General features: G+C 39.0%; 1 protein-coding gene across 3 annotated transcripts in view; it reads left to right on the forward strand.

Moving 5' to 3' along the window:
* Nucleotides 1–19,490, forward strand: part of LOC105834703 (E3 ubiquitin-protein ligase Su(dx)) — a 186,722-nt gene that overhangs the window by 102,396 nt on the left and 64,836 nt on the right. For all 3 annotated transcript variants that reach the window (XM_036290416.1, XM_036290415.1, XM_036290417.1), the window contains one exon: nucleotides 12,492–12,799. In XM_036290416.1, the coding sequence (XP_036146309.1) occupies nucleotides 12,492–12,799 (308 nt within the window). The remainder of the gene's footprint in view (nucleotides 1–12,491; nucleotides 12,800–19,490) is intronic.

Raw genomic sequence — 19,490 nt, forward strand, 5'->3', positions numbered from 1 at the left:
AAAGCAATCTGTTGCTCCGTGGACCATACAAATTTTTCTGACTTTTTTGTCAGCTTAGTTAGCGGCTTAGCTATCCTCGAAAATTCGTTGATGAACTTTTGGTAATATCCGGCGAGCCCTATGAAAGATTGCACGTCTTTCACCTTCTGAGGTGCCGGGAAATCTTTTATCGCCTGTAATTTGGCGGGATCAGGGGAGATTCCCTCTTCTGAGATTATGTGTCCCAGGTAATTTACTTCTTTCCGCAGGAACTCACATTTGTCCGGCTGCAGTTTTAAATTGGCTTTTCGTAAGCGCTGTAGTACTTCCTTTAGACGTTTATTATGGTCTTCCAGACTTGAGCCATAAATAACTATATCGTCTAAGTATACAAGGCATTTTAGCCCTTGCATTCCCGTGAGAACTGAGTTCATCAGCCTCTGGAATGTTACAGGTGCATTTTTTAAACCAAATGGCATTCGATTAAATTCGTAATGTCCATATGGGGTGGAGAACGCTGTCTTTTGCCTATCGCGTTCTGCCATGGGTATTTGGTGATACCCTGACGCTAAATCTAGCGTAGTAAAATACTTGGCGTTTCCTAGTTGGTCCAAAATTTCTTCGATATTGGGCAATGGAAACGAGTCGCCGATCGTTAGATCGTTTAATTTTCGGAAGTCGATGACTATCCGTAGTCGCGGTTTTCCGCTTGAGTCAGCTTTTTTGGGAACCACTAATAAGGGTGCATTCCACTGACTTGTACTTGCTCTGATTATTCCGTCCGTGAGCATTTGCTTCATTTGATTATTTACTTCCTCCTTGTGCTTGGTGGGGAGGCGATACGGCCGTACGTTTACCGGTGCCGTGTCAGCGCGCGTGTGGACCTCGTGTTGCACGGCGGCCGTGCAAGACAGGGGTTCTCCGCTCAGATGGAAGACGTCTTGATAATCTTCGCATAAGCGCAGGAGGGCCTGCCGTTCCTCTGAGTTGAGGTGTTGCGTTCGTAGCATTTGTCAAATCCGCTCCTTCCGAGGGAGGTGAGATTTGTTTTTTGATTTAGCGACCACGGTGTAAATCTCGTGAGGATTTTTCTCGTTTAAATCCTCTACAGTAACGACCGGTGTGTTGATCCGTATTGTCTTATCAGTGGTATTGATTACACTGATCGGACATGAAAAATTTTTTGGTTTTACAAGGCATCTGCCAATGTAAACCCCTGGGGCTGGGCCCGTACGACTCCAGTTTTGTTTCGACTAGTCACGGCCCTTACAATTGTTTCGCTGCGAGGTTTTAACACGGTTTGTTGATATGATTTGAATTTCAGAGTAACGTCTCTTATTGTTAACTTTTTCTGGTTATAATCGCACGTTACTTGTTGCTTTCGTAGGAAATCTAATCCTAGGATGCCATCGTATTCTAGCGGAAAATCATCCTTTACTACATACATCGGATGTTTTATCTTATGCTTGCCTAGCTCTATTGTCGCCTGTATTTTTCCTATGGTGTAGACCTTGTGGCCTGTTATCCCGACGAGGGCTATTCTTTAATGGCGAATTTTGGTTTCGCCTTTTAAATTTTTTACTTTTATTAACGAGAGTGTGGCTCCGGAATCGAATAACATGTCGATTTTTCCTGATTTGGTTTCTCGTATTGAGAGTGTGACTAAGTCGAGTCCGCTATCTTTGTGTGCGTCTCGCTTTACATGCGTAACTTGATACGCGGCGGCGGTGCCCGTCGTGCTCGAGTCATCGTCCGAGCTCTCGTCGCTACTTGCCGTATCGGCATGTTTTATCATTTTGACGGCCTTACTTGTACGCTGTTTAGCGTCCTTTTCTATTTTCCTTTTTGGCTTTGCTTCCGGGCGATCCTCGTCTTTCGGTGGAGGTCGTCCATGCAGGGTCCAGCAGTCGTTTCGACTGTGGCCCGTTTTCTTGCAGTAACTGCATTGTTGTACTGCTGTATTTACTCGTGGTCGTCCTTCCGGTCGGGGTAATTCGAACCGGTTGGCGTATCTGCTGCTTCGGCAGTCTCTTCCATCGTGCCCGATTTTTCCGCACTTTCCGCAACGGATGGTCGGAGCACGGTTATTGCGTTGGGCATTTGGCATATCCCGCCTATTGCCGTTGAGGCGCGTGCTTGCCCTCTTAACTTTTTCTTCTGCGCTGGCTCCTGCGATTGTTTCTTGAAGCGTGTTGTACCGTTGGGCTCGAACTAATAGCTTTATTTCTTCGTGTAGCCCTATCTGGTAGTTGTAAAGGGCTTGTTCCTTGATGCTCTCAAGTATCGCCCGCTGCTGTTCTATTGTATGGTTTTTTCCTTCCTCCATGGATTCGTATAACTCCATGGCCAAGTTGTCTACTCTTCGTCCAAATTCTTGAGCGGTTTCGTTTGATTTTTGTTTCAGGGAGTTAAATTCGAGCTGCAAATGGGCGGTGCTGCGCTTGCCCAGATATTCATTTTCTAATTCCCTTTTTAACTGGTCGTAGTTTTCTATATCGCGAGTGTGGAAATCCATCATCGCCTTGCCCTTGAATTTGGTACATAGTATCGCGTCGAGGAGTATGAATTCGTCCGACGGATGTATGTTTTTCATCGCATAGGAGCTGGCGTTTAAAAATTCTCGTACTCGTTCCCTCGAAGTTCCATTAATTTCGGGGATCATATTTCGCGCTTCTTTCAAGCTTAAATTGTAAGTGTTGGTCCCATGCCGATGTCGTGCATCTCGGGGTGAGTGCCCATACGACAGATCTAACGCATGGTTAGTCGGTTGTCGCGTATTTCTAGCCGTTTCTCGCGGCGGCGGCTGTGCTTCGTGTCGGTTTCCAAGCTGGAAACGAAGCTCGCGAATTTCGAATAGCAGGTCATGGAGCATCATATTCTCCATGGGATGCATCGGTCGCCTATGAATTTGTGGCGCCGTCGGTGAACTTCCGCTTTGTTCACTCAAATTATTACGGAGCTCTTGTGCTTCCTCTTCGGGTTCTTCCCGGATTACGCGAGGCGACGCATGTGGTAGGGAGCGTGTCGACGGTCCCGCTACGTCTGTCCGCGTTGGTGAACGTGTGTCCATATTGTCGTTTATTAGACTAAAGTCTGGTCCCTGTATCGGGAACGCGCGTTCAGTCGTGATATTTGGCGAATTTGCTCGACTATTCAAAAGTCGAAGCGCGTTATCGAATATTTCTTCTAACGCGTCTTGAACAACGTTAAGCGCTGTATCAGTGTTTTGGTCGGACATTTACGTTTGAGTATAAACGCGTGTGCTGAGTTCGCGTTTTATTTTGCGGTATCGTATGTCGCGTTGCGCTAGTGCGTTTACATTTGTATGCTTTTGAATTACAGTAGCTGTCTTAGCTATTTCTTTTACGGTAATTGCAGTTACCGGGGGTCAACCGATATTTCGCTTTAGTCGCGTTACAGTTTTATGTCGTCTTACGCTCGTTTCGCGTTACAATTTAATGTTTGTCGGACTTACATAAGTACGATGAGCTGCATGGTGCGGCGATCAGCTGAACCTTGTCGCGGTAGGTCTCGGCGTCGTCTCGAGTTTCACTCTTATCGCTGACGCGCTATGTACGCTCCGGCGTGGCTGGCTTCCTGGCCTGTACAGCTGATTGCTCGGTGACGCTTGGTTCCTCTAGGATCTTCCTTTTGGCAGTGCAAATCCCCACCGCTGCCACCACTGTTGTACCCCTCGTTGTGAGTACGATTTTGGGATCGCTGCCAGAGATCTCGCGAGGAAGGTATTTCGTCACATACACCGTTATTTGTCTCGAACACTTTTATTCTTGTATTCAGTTACAATGGGTAGATCGCGACCCCGCAAGGCAGAGTGTCGCGTCTATTAGCTTGTTGTCCACGACCCCGCAAGGCAGAGCGTCGTGGTTGTGTGTTTACAATAAGTTATCTCGGCGATACACGACCCCGCAAAGCAGAGTGTCGTGTGTAGTCTTAGTTTGTCTACTTCGGATTGACCCGATCCTCACCTTCTTTCGCCGGTTTATATATCCGATAATTCGGTAGTTGGATCGAAAGAAGGGGAGGATTGCGTGAGGGCGTAAATCGGTCAGTATTCCAAATTATTGCTTAGACAGCAAGTGCTGTCTAAGGAGCATTGCGCTAATTGTCGAGCGGATTGCGCGAAACCTCGCGCGATGCGCTCGATGCTGACTGCAGCTGACCGACTTACGTCATCGTGTTACTGACACCTTATCGTTATGAGTGTGTCACTCATAACAGTTTAAACGAGGCCGTACAAGCTGCCAAGACGAACATCGCAGTGGTCGACCAAATGAGATGACCACGCTAGAAATGGTGAAGAAGATCCATAAAATTATATTAGATGACCGTCGACTGAAAATGCATAAGCTAGCAGACATCGTAGGCATTTCAAAAAGTGCAATACATCGCATATTGAATGAAAATTTGGAGATGCGTGCCGCGTTTGCTCATAGTGGAACAAAAACAGCATCGTAAGGATGTTTCAGTCGAGTGTTTGGCGATGTTTCACAGTAATAAAGTCGAGTTTTTTGCGTCGATTCATAACCATGGGTGAAACATGGGTTAATTACTTTACACCTGAGACAAAAGAACAGTCAAAACAACGGACTGCAAGGGCAGAATCGGCTCCAAAGAAGGCGAAGACAGTTCTTATTATAAACAGGGTATCGAAACGATTGAACATCGCTGGGAAAAGTGTATCGAACTAAAAGGAGATTATGTTGAGAAACGAAGATATTTTTTCCCAAATTTTTTGTTTTCTTTGTTGTCGAGTACTTCTGGGACTACCTTCGTATATGTCCGTAGCAAGATTTTAGTGGTGAAATAATATTTTTTATTTTATTTTTTAAAGGCATTCTAATTCTTTGAACTGCAATGTACATGGGCCGTATTTTCGCACAAGTAATTCATTTTTCCATCAATAACCGTGCGGAAAAAACTTGCGATAATCATTCTTGCACGACTATTTCCTCCAAATCTCGCACGATTGATCACTGTGACTGCGTTTCGAAATTTACTGCTAGTACTGAAAATCTATAGTACACGTAAACATAAACTATAGACTTTTAGTACTAGTAGTGAATTTTTGTCACACCTTTATCTTCATTCTGACACTCGTGTCAAACTACAATTATCTCGCGACATGGTAATTCTTGAAAACTTTTGCAAAAATTACTAATCGTTACTTGAAGTCACTGGATTTATAGAATGCGTTCGAGGAGATGCTATTAGCGCTATTGGCATCAGTCTATCTTTGTTCTATTTTTAAAGAGTAATGAAAATAGATTGATGCTGGTAGCGCTAATAGCATCTCCCCGAACGCACCCGTAAAATACTGCAATCGTCCGCTATTTTGGCTCCATTACGCGGCAATTTTAAACCTACACTTATCCATTTTACGAATATGCATTACAAACAAGAAAGAAACAATAAATACTAATAATTAAATAATTAATTAATACATATACAATGTTTACCTCACAAATTACATTCTCTTTTTTTACCCAATTAATCGTAGCTATTCCAATCGCTGCTTGTTAGCAAGCGAAATAAACGAGCTCTTTTTTTCTGTGCGATTTTTACACAAATCAACACAGCAACCTGTATTCCGATTCTTCTTTCAACTCTTTCTTTTACAGCACATTACCCCGTTACGCGGTATAAGATTAGTACATTTGTACTTTAAAGTACATAATTATGTGTAGTTAAAATATAAAAGTGTATATCATGTACACTTTTCGACGCCATTTTGACTTTAATGGGGGATCGCGGTACTTCATAAATTCAGCGACTTTAACCGTTACTGACATTTTATTGTCATCTATGGTAACTCTCAATGCTTCGTCGCTTTCGAACAGACTGTATAAAACGGACAAACTTTTTATCTAGGAGTACTTTTCTAGAGGGTTTCAAGTGTGCTCTTTCGAATGCCGCTGAGAAAAATTGATAAATAAGTTAAGAACATTGAGCTTTTTTTAAAAAAAGTTACGATTTTTTGGTGTAAAATTTTTTTTTAAGTGGATTTTTTTTATTGTAATGGATTTGGATTAAGATCGGAACTGCATAAAGCATGCACCTTTTAATTGTACTTGAAAACTATGCAGCGCAAAATTTTTTTAGCATGACGGATCTAATATGGCCGCTTAAATGTCAGAAATTTTAGAAATCCTTATTTTTTACAATTTTTCTTATTTAATCGTAATTTGATTTACTAATGCTCATTAATCACTTAAAAACATTTGACTGTATTTGTAACCTAAAAAGTGAAATCCAATATGGCGGCTAGGATTGGTGGAAACATCGAAAAATTAGTATAATTCGTAGTTTTTTTTATATTTCCGTGTATCGATATGACTGGGAAGTACAAAAGCAACTATGTACATTGTGTACGTGCGTGTGTTTGTATGTGCGTGCGTGCGTGTGTGTGTTTTGACAGACTCTCTGCGTGTTGCTCTTCAGAATTTGATATTTTTATACATAGGGCCTTACAGAAGGAGGATCGAGACGTAGGTGGTTCAAAGGTTTTAATTGGTAGAACTCTTTACATGAGTATGCGATGGATGAATTCTAAGTTTTGCTATTGGAGGAATCGTTATTTCTTTTTGACAAATCATACGTTGAGTAATCTGTCGAAAGTCTCTCTGTCTCTTCCCACATTTCCTTTAATTTTATTAAAAGAATCCGCTCTAGCGCGTTGGTCTATCTTCTTTTCGAGTTTAAAAGGTAACAAATTCTTTATCGCCCTAGACGTGCTGCGGTATAGTTTGCAGATGGAGGAAACGGTTATTTATTTTGCACTAATGTTTGGATTCTTTATTGCTTATTTTTTGTGAAGAAACATGAAACCTTGCTTCGAACATGAGTTTATCTTTGTATGTCTAAGTTTAGAATTTATTATTTGTTGACTTGATATTCAGAAGGAGTTGAAATTATCAACTTGGTCGTTTTGTCCATCCATGTTTGTCATCACGTTTCTAACAGACTAATCCTAGGCGCATGAAAAAATTATCGGAGACCGTTGAAACGGAATTTCTTTTGTAATGCTATATAATCTCTGACGAAGGGAAATTGTGGGGTTCTGCCGGATATAACAACATAACTGACTTCTAAATCATGATTTGCCAATGACTTTATGTTAGAATTATCTATTCTCATTACGTGGAGGTGGATGATTATAGAGAATCTTTTTTGTTTTATTTTTTTGTATTTTTAAAATATTTATCTTTAAAATAATTTTTCATATTTCTATTTTTTACTAAAAAAATTTTTTTTATAATTGAATGTAATGAGTATTTTCGAAACATGTCTTACAAAAATATAAATTGCAATGTTAACATAATTTTCTTGTTTTTACTTTACTTTAAGAATATGAAAGAATACGAAACCGAGCCAGTTAGCTCACAAATATTGTTCAACAAAAACATGTATAGTAAGAACATGAAAATTCTGTAAACATTGCAATTTATATTTTTGTCAGACATGTTTCGAAAAAATTATTAGATTCAATTATAACGAAAAAAAATTAAAGAATTTAAAAAGTAAGAATAGAAAAAATTACTTAAAAAATTAATAAAATATGAAAAAATACAAGAGATAAACAAAACAAAAAAAGATTCTCAATAATCTATTTTCACGCAATGAGAATCGGTAACTTTCACATGAAGTTATTGGCAAAAAATAATTTAGAAGTCAGTAATGCCGTCAATTTTCTCTTATAATTATTTTCTGAATTAAATGTACACACACACACACACACACACACACACACACACACACACACACACACACACACACACAGTGTAGCTCGCACAGTATAGCTGCTTTTGTTCTCTCCACTCATCATTAGTACACGAAAATATAGAAAAAATTATGAATACTAGTTTTTTCGGTATTTCCGCCAATCCTAGCTGCCATATTGGAAGTGCCATAGTGGATTTTACTTTTTAAGGTACAAACTAATATAGTCAAACGTTTCGAAGTAATTTATATGCATTAGTGAATCAAGTTACAATTGTTTGAATAGAAAAAGTTGTATAAAATAAGGATTTCTAAAATTTCTGACATTTAAACTGCCATATTAGATCTGCCATATTAAAAAAAAATTTTTGCGCTGCATAATCTTTAAGTACAACTAAAAAGTGCACGCTTTATGCAGTTCCAAAACTAATTCAAACCCGTTACGACAAAGAAAATCCACTTTAAAAAAATTTAATACCAAAAAGATCGTAACTTTTTTTTAAAAAGCTAAAAAACTCAATGTTCCTGACTTATTTTTCTCGACGGTATTAAAAAAAAACACATTCAAAACCTTCTAGAAAAGTACTCTTGGATAAAAAGTTTGTCGGTTTTATACAGTCTACGCCATCAAAATTTACGAAAAAATCTTATACATTTGAACGTTAAAGGGTTAAACACTACATAATTTAAAATCATAGTTGTAAACGCGTTTATTTTGATAATGTCGCAAGAACACGAACGAAAGTAATCTCAACACGTGCGGAGGGGAGTGTTTCGCTTGGCCGCAGGCGGCGCGCGGCGCTTAGTGACGTAGTGGGGGAGCCTAAGAAAACCGTGTTCATGCGTGTAAAAGTACATGTGAAGGAGAGTGTTGTGCGGCCAATTATCAAGAGTTTATTGTATAACAAAAAAATTTTTAAAGTTTATTAAAAAGTTGTTTTATTTAGAATTTATATATAAAAATTCTAGGAAAACTTGGAATATTCAGGAATTTTTTAAATAAAATTTGGGTATACACCCTGTAATAGATAGATATTTATTATACTGCGCCCCCTTGAGGTTTGCAGTCTTATCAAAATATACATCTCTTCTATGCACAGAATAACATTTTAGCTCTACACGCCCTGGCCATCTGCAGCCTCACAACTAACACCTCCCTTTCCTTCTTGACCCTCTATCACTCTCTTCCTATACCCCGTACCACTACATATTATCACATTTACGACCGTATATTTATAAATCCCCCTTATTAATCTCTTCGCGACCTGGCCTGTGCGACCTTACAAATAACATCTCTCTCTCTCTCTTTCTCTTTCTCTCTCTCTTCTCTCTCTCTTTTCTCTACTTATATTAAACCCTCAATCTTCTCCTCTTCTTCAAAATTATCTTTACGCAGTCTTCCCTCATTTCCTGGTTATCATCTTCAATCCCTCTCTGACTAATATACCTTTCCCTCTTTTTCTTTCTTGCCTCTTTCTCTTTCTCGAACCATCTCCTTATTCTCTCCTTTTGTTCCAGCCTCTCCCAATCCATCTTTTTTGCTCCCAGCCACCTTTTTCCATCTTCCTGTACCGGTCTTTTACGTTCTTTTCCTCTCTTTAATTTCTGCTACGCGACCTGGCCATATTGCCTGTAAGCGACCTTACATCCTTCTCCCTTCCCTACTCTCGCTTCTTACTTAACTTCTCCTTTTCACCGCCTTTCTTCCTTTTATGACCTCCTTTTTAGTTCACATCCTTCGTGCTCTCCTTCTCTCTTTCATCTCTTTTCTCCTCTCTCTTCTCCCCTCTTTCCATCTTTCACCATTCTGTCACCTGCTTATACATAAAATTATGATCAATGTATATCAGACAATACAATATTCTCTTTTCTCTTTCTATTCTATACCGCGACCTCTCTCTTCCCCTTCACCCTTTTTTTCTTCACCCCCTTCCTACATCTCCTCCTCTTGTTCTTCCCCTCCGCCTTTTTTTCACCCTTCACTTATTTACTCACTCTTTCCCCTTCGTTCCCTTCCCACCTTCATCTTCTCCCATCTACCCACAATTCCTTATTTGTTACTACCACATTTCTCCATCTCGCTCTTTCAACTCTTGCTGCTTCTACCATCCTTTACCTCATTCTTATTTCTTCTAGGCTAAGGTCTTCATCCATTTAGACTTCCCATATCCCCATACTCTTCCCTCATACTTCTTTCCTCCTCCAGATCTTCTTGTCTTTTACTTTTTCTAGCTCTGTTATTACCACATACCTTCCCGCCTCCCCTCTCTTGTCTCCATTTTTCTTAATCTAACCCTTTCTTATCCACTACCTTTTCCATCACTCGGTCCACATAGCTGTAACGAACCTCCCGTCCGCCGGCTTCCATCGTCCGCGCGCGGCCCGACCGAACACCCGTCGGGCCGCTATACGGGCACCGGCCCGTCATAAAGACACGTCTCTCATCGGAGATGAGATCATCTCCAATGATCCGCGCACCGGCCCTCCGCTCACTCGATCAGCGGAGGGAGATCGGGCACGGAGGAACCCGAGCGCTCTCGGAGTCTTACGAACTTCCACCCGGACGGGTATAAAAGGCCGTTCCGGTGGAGGACCAAGTCACTTCTCGACCGTATTCCGGCAATCCTGTCCGCCCGATACGACGAGAAGTCCTCCTTGATCAAGCAGTAGAGTGGAGCGTCTCCGCTTTCGCCAAGCGCTCTTGGCCACGATCAACTCACATCCTTATCCTGAGCTCATCAGTCGAGGGTGGAGTGTTCTCCGCCTTCGCCGAGGCAGTCTCGGCCGCAGCTCATTCCGTTCTAAATACACGGCCCGGACACAAGAGATCGAGAGTTCTCCGTCTCTCCCGAGTATTCTCGGGGTCCGGTGCCGTTCCCTAAGACACACGTCATCTCCGACACGGGACGGGAAATTATCGGCCGCGCATCCACGATCACCTGCGCTCCGCGTGAACACGGCTCCGCGCCCACCACGCCGCGCGCTCCCGCGTCTCGCAACTCTCACGCGGCACAGCGGGATATTACCCGACCTCGCGCCGCGTACCCCGCCTTCACCACCGAACACCGCCGCGGATTCACACGAACAGCTGACGCCGAAACGTCAGCTATCCTGTACATATTGTAAATATATCTGTAAATATTTGTTTAAATATAATTATAAGAAACCAAGTACACCGTCGGGTACGATTCATTGCCTCAGGACCTTTCCTACCCTAGATCCCGGCGAGCGTCCGTGTAGGAAAAACGGTCGTTACATAGCTCCCTTCTTCTCTTTTTCTTTTGTCTCTTCTCCTTGTTTGCCGCTTTTTTCCTTTTTTTACTGTCCATCTTCGCTCTCTCCTCCACCTTTCTCCTGGCTCTCTCCCCCGCTTCTCTCTTTCTTCTGGTCCTTCTTCTCTGCTCCTCATCTCATTTGCTCTCTTTCTTCTCAATCCAGCTCCACCATTCTTCCATCCTCTTGCTTTCTTCCTTTTCGTATTCCTCCTCATCCTTTTTCTCCCCCTCTTTGTTTTCCGTTTGCCCCTCCTTCTCTCTTCTACCTTCTCTGTCTCCTTTTCCGTCTTCTTGTTCCTATCTTTTTCCCGTTCACCTACCTTTCTCATTCCATTCCTCGCTTGTCTCCTCTCTTACCTTTGTGCTTATTGGGCTCATTGGTTTTCTCCCTCTCTTCTGCTCTATCTTGGAACTCTCTTCTTTCTCTTCCCGGACCTCTTCTCTCCTTCTGACAGCTCCTCCAACTCTTCCTGCTTTCCATCTTTTCCTTCCCTTCCTCTCTTCTCTTCCTCCGCCTCAGTCTCCTTTCACTCCGTATTTTCCTTAAAAAAACACACACTTAGCGCTTTTTCTTTAACTTTTTTTAAAAGTAATTTTGTTTGTTAATGTGAATATCACACATTTTATAGTGTTAAGCATCTTTTTTTTATAGAGTTTTTTATATATAAGAAAAGTTGTGTAGACCCAAGAAATGCGCGTTTTATCATCGCTTTTCCGCGTACGTGATTGACAGTCGACATTTTTAATTTATGCCCACTTTGTAAAAAAAATATACTTACATTGTCAATGCAAAAAAACCTCGATATTAATAGTTTTCATGCATTTTTCATACTTTTCATACTTTTAAAAGTCTGTGTATTTGGTGACCTATTCTTTTAAACACTTGCAACAATAGAGGCAACAATAGCGCTGCCTGCAAGATATGCACAGAGTGAATAGGTGCAAATTTGCACTAAAGTGGAAACGACGTATACAAAGTGCGTTTTTATAAATTTTTGAAGTTGTGATTTTTTTATAAATACGGAAGAGAAATTGTGTTCAATGTAGAATTAAACATAATACATTACTTTTATAATTTTTTTTTAAATATATCTATTTTTCTTTAGGTTCGTGTAAATATTTTTATTAGAATGAATATAGTGATTTTTTTTAGAAAAAAATGCGATTTTTCTAAAGTTATTATGATTTTGGTCATTTTTTACTACAAAAAATGTTGTCTTTTTAATTTGCAAGTTATTCTATTGCATTTCTCAGGAAATTGGATTAAAATTTGGTTTTATTTCATTAAGATATAGAGATTCAAAAAATCAAAATCCTAATTTGCTCTTGTGTGGGACCTAAATTGGGATGTAATGTTTACGGATTAACATTTGGTCAATAATCTTCTATTGTAAAATAGGAAAATATTAATTTAGTTAAAAATGTTAACTTAAAGTTTAAGTCTACCTTCAATAGAGTAGACTTTGTTAAATTTTTGTATTGATTGTATTATTATTATAGGCTCATGGTAGTCAAGCTGCTGCCGGTCCATCAACATCTATAGTTGATGATGACGATGCTCTGGGACCATTACCGGCCGGTTGGGAGAAACGAAAACAACCGGAAGGAAGAGTTTATTATGTAAATCATAAAAATCGTACCACGCAATGGGAAGATCCTCGAACGCAAGGCCAAGAAACCGGAATGGATGAGCCACCATTGCCGGACGGTTGGGAAATACGCTTGACGGAAGATGGAGTTCGATATTTTGTGGATCACAACACTCGAACGACAACATTTCAAGATCCGAGACCAGGTGCACCTAAAGGGTTAGTATGTCGAAATACATTGTTTTAATTAAAAAAATTCTAATAAAATTTTGATGAAATTTCAAAGACATTTTGTTAATTTTTGAAACATTTGACTAGTAATTTTATTAAAATTTTACAAAAAATTTTTTAATTTTAATAAAATATTGTTAATTTATTATTACTGACAATGAGTATCTACACATTTTTACACTTTCACAAAAATTATATTTATAATAAAATGTTATTTTATTAGATGTACAAATAAGTTTCCGCCGTTTGACAAAAGTTGCCCCCATCAGTAAGTTATGGTTAAAATCCAGATAACACAGAGATGAACAGAAATTCCTAAAGAAGTCATTTTAGTGAATACTTGGAGAAGTAGAAAAATGAATACATAAAGAATTCTTGAGGAATTAGCCACAATGAGTTTACATTGAAGTATTCCTTAAGAGTGCATTGCAATGAATACCTCGCGATTTATTATTTGGAATACTTTGAGTATTCATCAGAAATTACTCGAGTGTTTGGATGTCAATTACATTTTTATAATTATATGCTTAATAAATGCTAATTTATACTTTTATACACGAAATACGCTATATATAATTAACAAAACAATATATTAACAAATATGTATGCATAAACAAGAAGTGTTTAAGGATCATCACGGGGCGTTAGGATGCGTACGGTCTTCGAAGTCAAGTAACATTGGTGATGGTTAACACTTGGATGGGTGACCGTTTTTTTAGGTACAGAAATTAAACATGCAGAAATTAAACTGTAACAGGTACGACTATGGCTTGGCTGAAACATGATATAATTTTCCTCTTACAAAATTAATCCGAATTTTTATTTTTTAAATTTTTCTGAGAAACGTTCCAATATTATAAAAATCGAAACATTTATCAGAAATCTTGAAAAGAAATTTTTTAATTCCGTTTGAGATATCTACTTGGAGAAGTCCTAATGAATACTTTAAGAAGTTCTGAGGAATTCCAACAAGTAATTCTATATGAATACCTTAAGAAGTTCTGAGGAATTCTAACAAATAATTCTATATGAATACTTTAAAAAGTCCTGAGGAATTCGAATCATGGTGCATGTAACTTTCTACGTTATTCTTAAAGTATTCTTCTATGAATTCCTCAGGAATTACTGTTCAGAAAGGAAGACTGCTTTATGAATTTTTTAAGAAGACACTGTGTTATCTGGGAATTGCCAGATGTAAAACGCCATTATCGTAAGGTTGGACATTTGTCAGCAACATAACTTTGAAATATTAGTGAATTTTTATCAGTATAATATATTCTTTTGTGTGCGAAAGTGTCGAGTTTTGAGTCGAATAAGCGTCATTTGCGAGAAATTTTGATTTACTTCTTCAATTTGAAGAAATCTGCAGCTGAGGCGCATCGATTGCTTGTAGAAGCATGGTAAGGCTGCCTTAAGTGAGAGAAGTTGTCGTGAGTGGTTTCAAAAGTTTAAAAACGGTGAATTTGACATTGAAGACAAAGAACGTAGCGGAAGGCCGAAAGTGTACGAAGGACGCGGAATTGGAAGCATTATTAGATCAAGATTTTTGCCAAACGTAAGAAGAACTTGCACTTACATAAGGAGTGACTCAAGCAATTTCATATTGGTTAAAATCATTGGGAATGATTCTAAAACAAGGAAATTGGATTCCATATGAATTGACGCCGAGAAACGTTGAACGCCGATTTTCCACATGTGAAATGCTGTTTGCCAGGCATAAACGAAAGGGTTTTCTACACCGTATAGTCACTGGCGATGAAAAATAAATCCACTATGATAATCTAGAAAGGAAGAAATCATGGGGACCATCTGATCATGCTTCAACATCTACAGCTAAGCCAAATATTTATGGAAAAAAACTCTTGTTGTATATTTGGTGGGATCAGCTTGGTGTCGTGTATTATGAGTTGCTCAAACCGAACGAAACCATTATTGGGGCTGTCTACTGAACACAATTGATGAGATTGAGTCGAGCACTCAAGGAAAAGCGCGCCCACTACTACTCCAGACACGACAAAGTTATTCTGCTCCATGATAATGCTTGTCCACTTGTTGCGGCGCCGGTCAAAACCTATTTGGAAACACTCAATTCGGAAGTTTTACCCCACCCGCCGTATTCACCAGACATTGCTCCTTCTGATTTCCACTTGTTTCGATCGATGACGCATGGCCTGTCTGAGTAGCACTTTACATCATATGAAGATACCGAAAATTGGGTCGATTCGTAGAAAGCCTCAAAAGATGAAGCATTCTTCCGACGCGGTATCCATATGCTGCCAAAAAGATGGGAAAAAGTAGTGGCAAGCGATGGACAATACTTCGAATAAAACATAAGGTTTCGTTCTTTCACAATAAATGCCCAATTTTTGATAAAAAACGGCGGAAACTTATTTGTACACCCAATATTATTAAGGAATATGTGTGACTTTGTTGCAATTTTCAAAATTGTATTATAATTTATTTCAATAAAGTGTCATTTATCATTACGAAATATGTAATTTTTTCAATAAATATTTATTACAATTTTTAAAAAAGTTAATTTATGATTATGAAACATTAGCGATTTTAATTTCGATTTTTTTAATAGTTACAATTTGCAAAAAATGTTAATTTGTTACTACCAAATATTTTTTATTGTAATTTCATCAAAAGTTTATTACAATTTAAAAAAATATCATTAATTTATTATTATAGAAAATACTGGACGTTCTGATCTACGGATCTTGGCTATCTACACCGTTTTACCTCTATTATAATTGAAAAAAAATTGTTATGGTTTATGTTGCTTAAATTCTTGTATTAATTATCTGCGGTTTATGTTTGTATTAAGTATCTGCGTTTTATGTTTGTATCGTTAATCTTGATAATGATCTGACTACAGATTGAAACGTTTATTTACTTGTTTCAAATTTTTATCGAGATAATATATTTAATTAAATACATTAATCCAGTATTAGTTTATTTGCCCGTTTCTTTAATTTAATTATGAGTATTAATAATGTTTTGTTAAAATTTCATTACATTTTTATTCAATTTTTAATTAAAATCTGTTTTTTATTAAATGCCGAAATAGTAATAATAATAATGGATTATTCCGGACTCCCTGAGGGTTGTCAGAGGGTTTTCTGAGGGGCGGGGGACTATCAAACCCTTTACATCCTCCTGCTTTCCATTACATCCAAATTATAAATAATACAAAATATCACTTTTTTTTTTCCCTTTGCGCCCTGACTATTGTGCAACCTCACAATTGTTTTCCCTCCCTCCTATCCACGCTTATCTACAATCCCTCTTCCCCTAGCTTTTCCTCTTTTCTTCTCTTCTCCTGTTCTGTCCTCTCTATCCATCCTCCTCATGTTTCTTCTGCTTCTCCTCTTTTCTTTTGAACCGCTGCTGTTCTTGCTTCTCTTCTTCTTTTTTGAACCTTTCTCACTTCTCCTGTGCTTACACCCATCTTCTCTATCTCTTCAAATGTCTTGTCTTTGTCGCTCTTTCCAGTCTTTTTCATCCTTTCTTTTCCTCCTTCCTCTTTCTCATCACACTCTTCTCCAAATCTCGTTTTCTTATCTTGCTTTTTCTCCTTCATCTTGCTTCTTTCTTAGGTCACCGTCATCCCTCACCGATCTCCGTCTCTCCTCTTTCTTCTATATCCTTCTATATATTCCTTCTTCTCTTCTGCTCACTTCTTCGTTTCTCCTTTTTGCCTTCTGTCTCTTTTTTCACTTCCGTTCCTGATCCCTTCTTGCTTACTTACTCCTCCACACGATCCCTCTTCTCTTCTCTTCCTGCCACTTCCTCTTTTCCCTCCGCTTTCTCTGTTCTTTTTTTCTCCCTGCTGTCCATCTCTATCTCCGTTTCCACTTTTCTCCTTTCTCTTCTATTTTTATTCTTTCACCATTTTCACTAATTACTCTCTTATACTGCTGCCTTCTTTCTGTTTCCTAACCTCCGCGTGCTCGATTCCACTCTTCAATCCTTTCGCCTTACAGTACTCCATCGATATATTGACTTACCGATATATCAATCCATATCAACAAGCACGCTTGCCACCGTATGCCGCCATCTTTCTTCCTTTGATTCCACCTTTCGTTGTTTCTATCACCCCATTGGAGTTTCATTCTTCTCGGCTCGTGCGCTTGCCTCGATCTTTTCCTCTTACCACTTCATCACGGCTGCGTTTCAAAATTCTCTGCCAGCAATCTGCTCCATCAACCGCTTCTACCGCTATCTGCCTCTCCGCACCTTCTCTACTTTCTTTTTCCGCTTGAACACTCCAGCGCCCTCTTTGCACACTGTCTTCTCTTCATATCCACTACTCCTTCTTCTCGTTATTCTTCTTCTCGTCGTCTTTCCTCCAGCCTCTTACTCCGAATTTCTTACACATTTTCTTTTTCTCCTTCTTTCATACACTTCCCTCCAATGTTTGGTCCTCCCTTCGTTCTCTGCTTCTTCCTCGACAAACTCTCACTTCTCCTCCATCAACTTTCACTTTTCACATACTAATAATTCTGAGATTGAGTCTCCCGTATATCTACCACATTTCATCATTTTTGAAGCCTTTTTAAATGTAGAAATAGTATATTGTGTAACAAGTACGAGGAATGGATACACGAGCCAAAGGCAACCCTATGAATGGGTAATAGCTAATTCTCGGTAACTTCTCACGATTTGCATGTACCATTTCTTGTTACAAGTGTGTTAGAAAATGACGGAGGCGAGAAAAGTTTAGAGCAAAGGCTAAGGGATGGCAGGGGAAATAAAAAAAATTTTTATATAGTTTTAAATAAATTAATTCTTTGTCGTCTCTTTTGCAATTTGGACGGAGGTATAAGTCACTTTCAGATAGTGTTTTGGATTTTTGACATTTATTTTTACTGATACTGATCATCATGTATTGACTTTTCATCATGTTATTACTGACACTAATATTACTCGACTTCTTTTACATCTTGATATGACGCTAGTGTAGTATCATTGAGTGACACGAATTGACCTAAGGTTAGGGAAAACAACAAAACATCAGTAATTCTTTGAGAATTTGTATACATTAGTGGGTAATTATTTACATTAGCAATTTCTCACCGATTTTAATGACTTTTAAATATATTGTCAAGGTCACTGTTGTGTTGGGTGACACACTCACAATGATAAAAGGTGTCAGTTATACGCTGTCGTAAGTCGGACAGCTGCATCAGCATCGAGGTACCGCGCAATCCGCTCGAAAATTAGCGACACACTCTTTAGACAGCATTTGCTGCCTAAGCGGAAGTTTGGACTATTAACCGAATTACCGATTGGCGAAATTCTCTCTCTTTACAGCGAAATTATCAAAATTATCGAATATATAAGGCACGAAAAGAAAGCGATAGATGGGACAGTCGGGTCAATCCGAATTCGACACACGGCACTCTGCTTTGTGGGGACGTGGGCTAACCGCATTATTGTAAACGGAGAAGAGAATAAACTGTTAATTACGAATACACGGTGTGAGTGACTCCATCCTTTCTTCGCGAGATCTCTGCCTGCGATCCCTACAGTACTCCAAACCAGGGATACACACATCGGCAGAAATAATGTCCCGCGACGTTTAGCGTGCGGTGATCACGCATACATAAGAAGCACCGCACGTGTTACTGGGCGCGCGGAGGAGCAGGAGGGATGGGGGAGGAGCGAAAGAAGTGGGGATCGCGCCGGTATTGCATCCTTCGCTAATGCCGCACGTTGAAGAAAGATAAAGCTAAGATGAGTGAGAAGACGTGATACCGACTCGCCGGTGTCCAATATCTGTTTCACTCGCACTCGATACTAATATCGCCTCTCGCTCGCCAATACCCATGCGTCGCGCTTTCTTTTTCTTTTAAGAGGCGGCTATCCGAGTGCATGAAGCGTCGACATTTCTATTAGCATGTCATTTATTACTTTATATTATATAAAGTGATAAAATTTAATTTAAAAAAAAAACACATTTTTAATAAAATATTAATTATGTTATACATAGAAAGAAAAAAATGCACGTTTATTTCAATTAATTATTGATTTACTTATAATTGCGTAATAATGCTTTGTTTTTATTCTGTAACAAATTTTTGTGTGCAATTATAATCATTGTTACGGATAGTTTTCAGACTCACTATAAGAGTTTCTTATGCACTTACAAATTTTCAATATAAGATTAATTTCTTGCATTGTAAGTAGAATTAAAGTTACAATTAAATATAAAAATGTAGAAATAATAAATTAAAACATAATTTGTGTTACTTGTAATGAAATTACAATTAACATGTTACTTTTACCACCGACGAGTGACTATTAGTGAATAATCTCTCGTCGATGTTTTAACCAGCCGGAAAATACCGACCAGCCGGCTTTCGAACACGTGAGACATCTTTACAGACGTCTCTATTCGCGATGTGAAAGTTTTATTGGCCCTGAAGGGTCCGATTGTGGTGTTAGCTGCGGAAGCATCAATAATCCATCCAGTATCTAGTCCGGCCAATAACTTGATTGAGTCGATTAGACATCGAATCAATCAAGTTTGCAAGAAAATCTGGTTGGAACCGAAGTTCTTCCCAGATTTCTTTTACTTGATTGACTAACGCTGCTACCGTCCTGTCGCTTCTTGGTTTCCATCGTTGAACAATTTGTACCCAGACATTTTTAATCAAATTTAGATCTGGTG

This window comes from Monomorium pharaonis, chromosome 7 (assembly GCF_013373865.1).
Source record: "Monomorium pharaonis isolate MP-MQ-018 chromosome 7, ASM1337386v2, whole genome shotgun sequence".
In the NCBI taxonomy this organism is placed as follows: domain Eukaryota; kingdom Metazoa; phylum Arthropoda; class Insecta; order Hymenoptera; family Formicidae; genus Monomorium; species Monomorium pharaonis.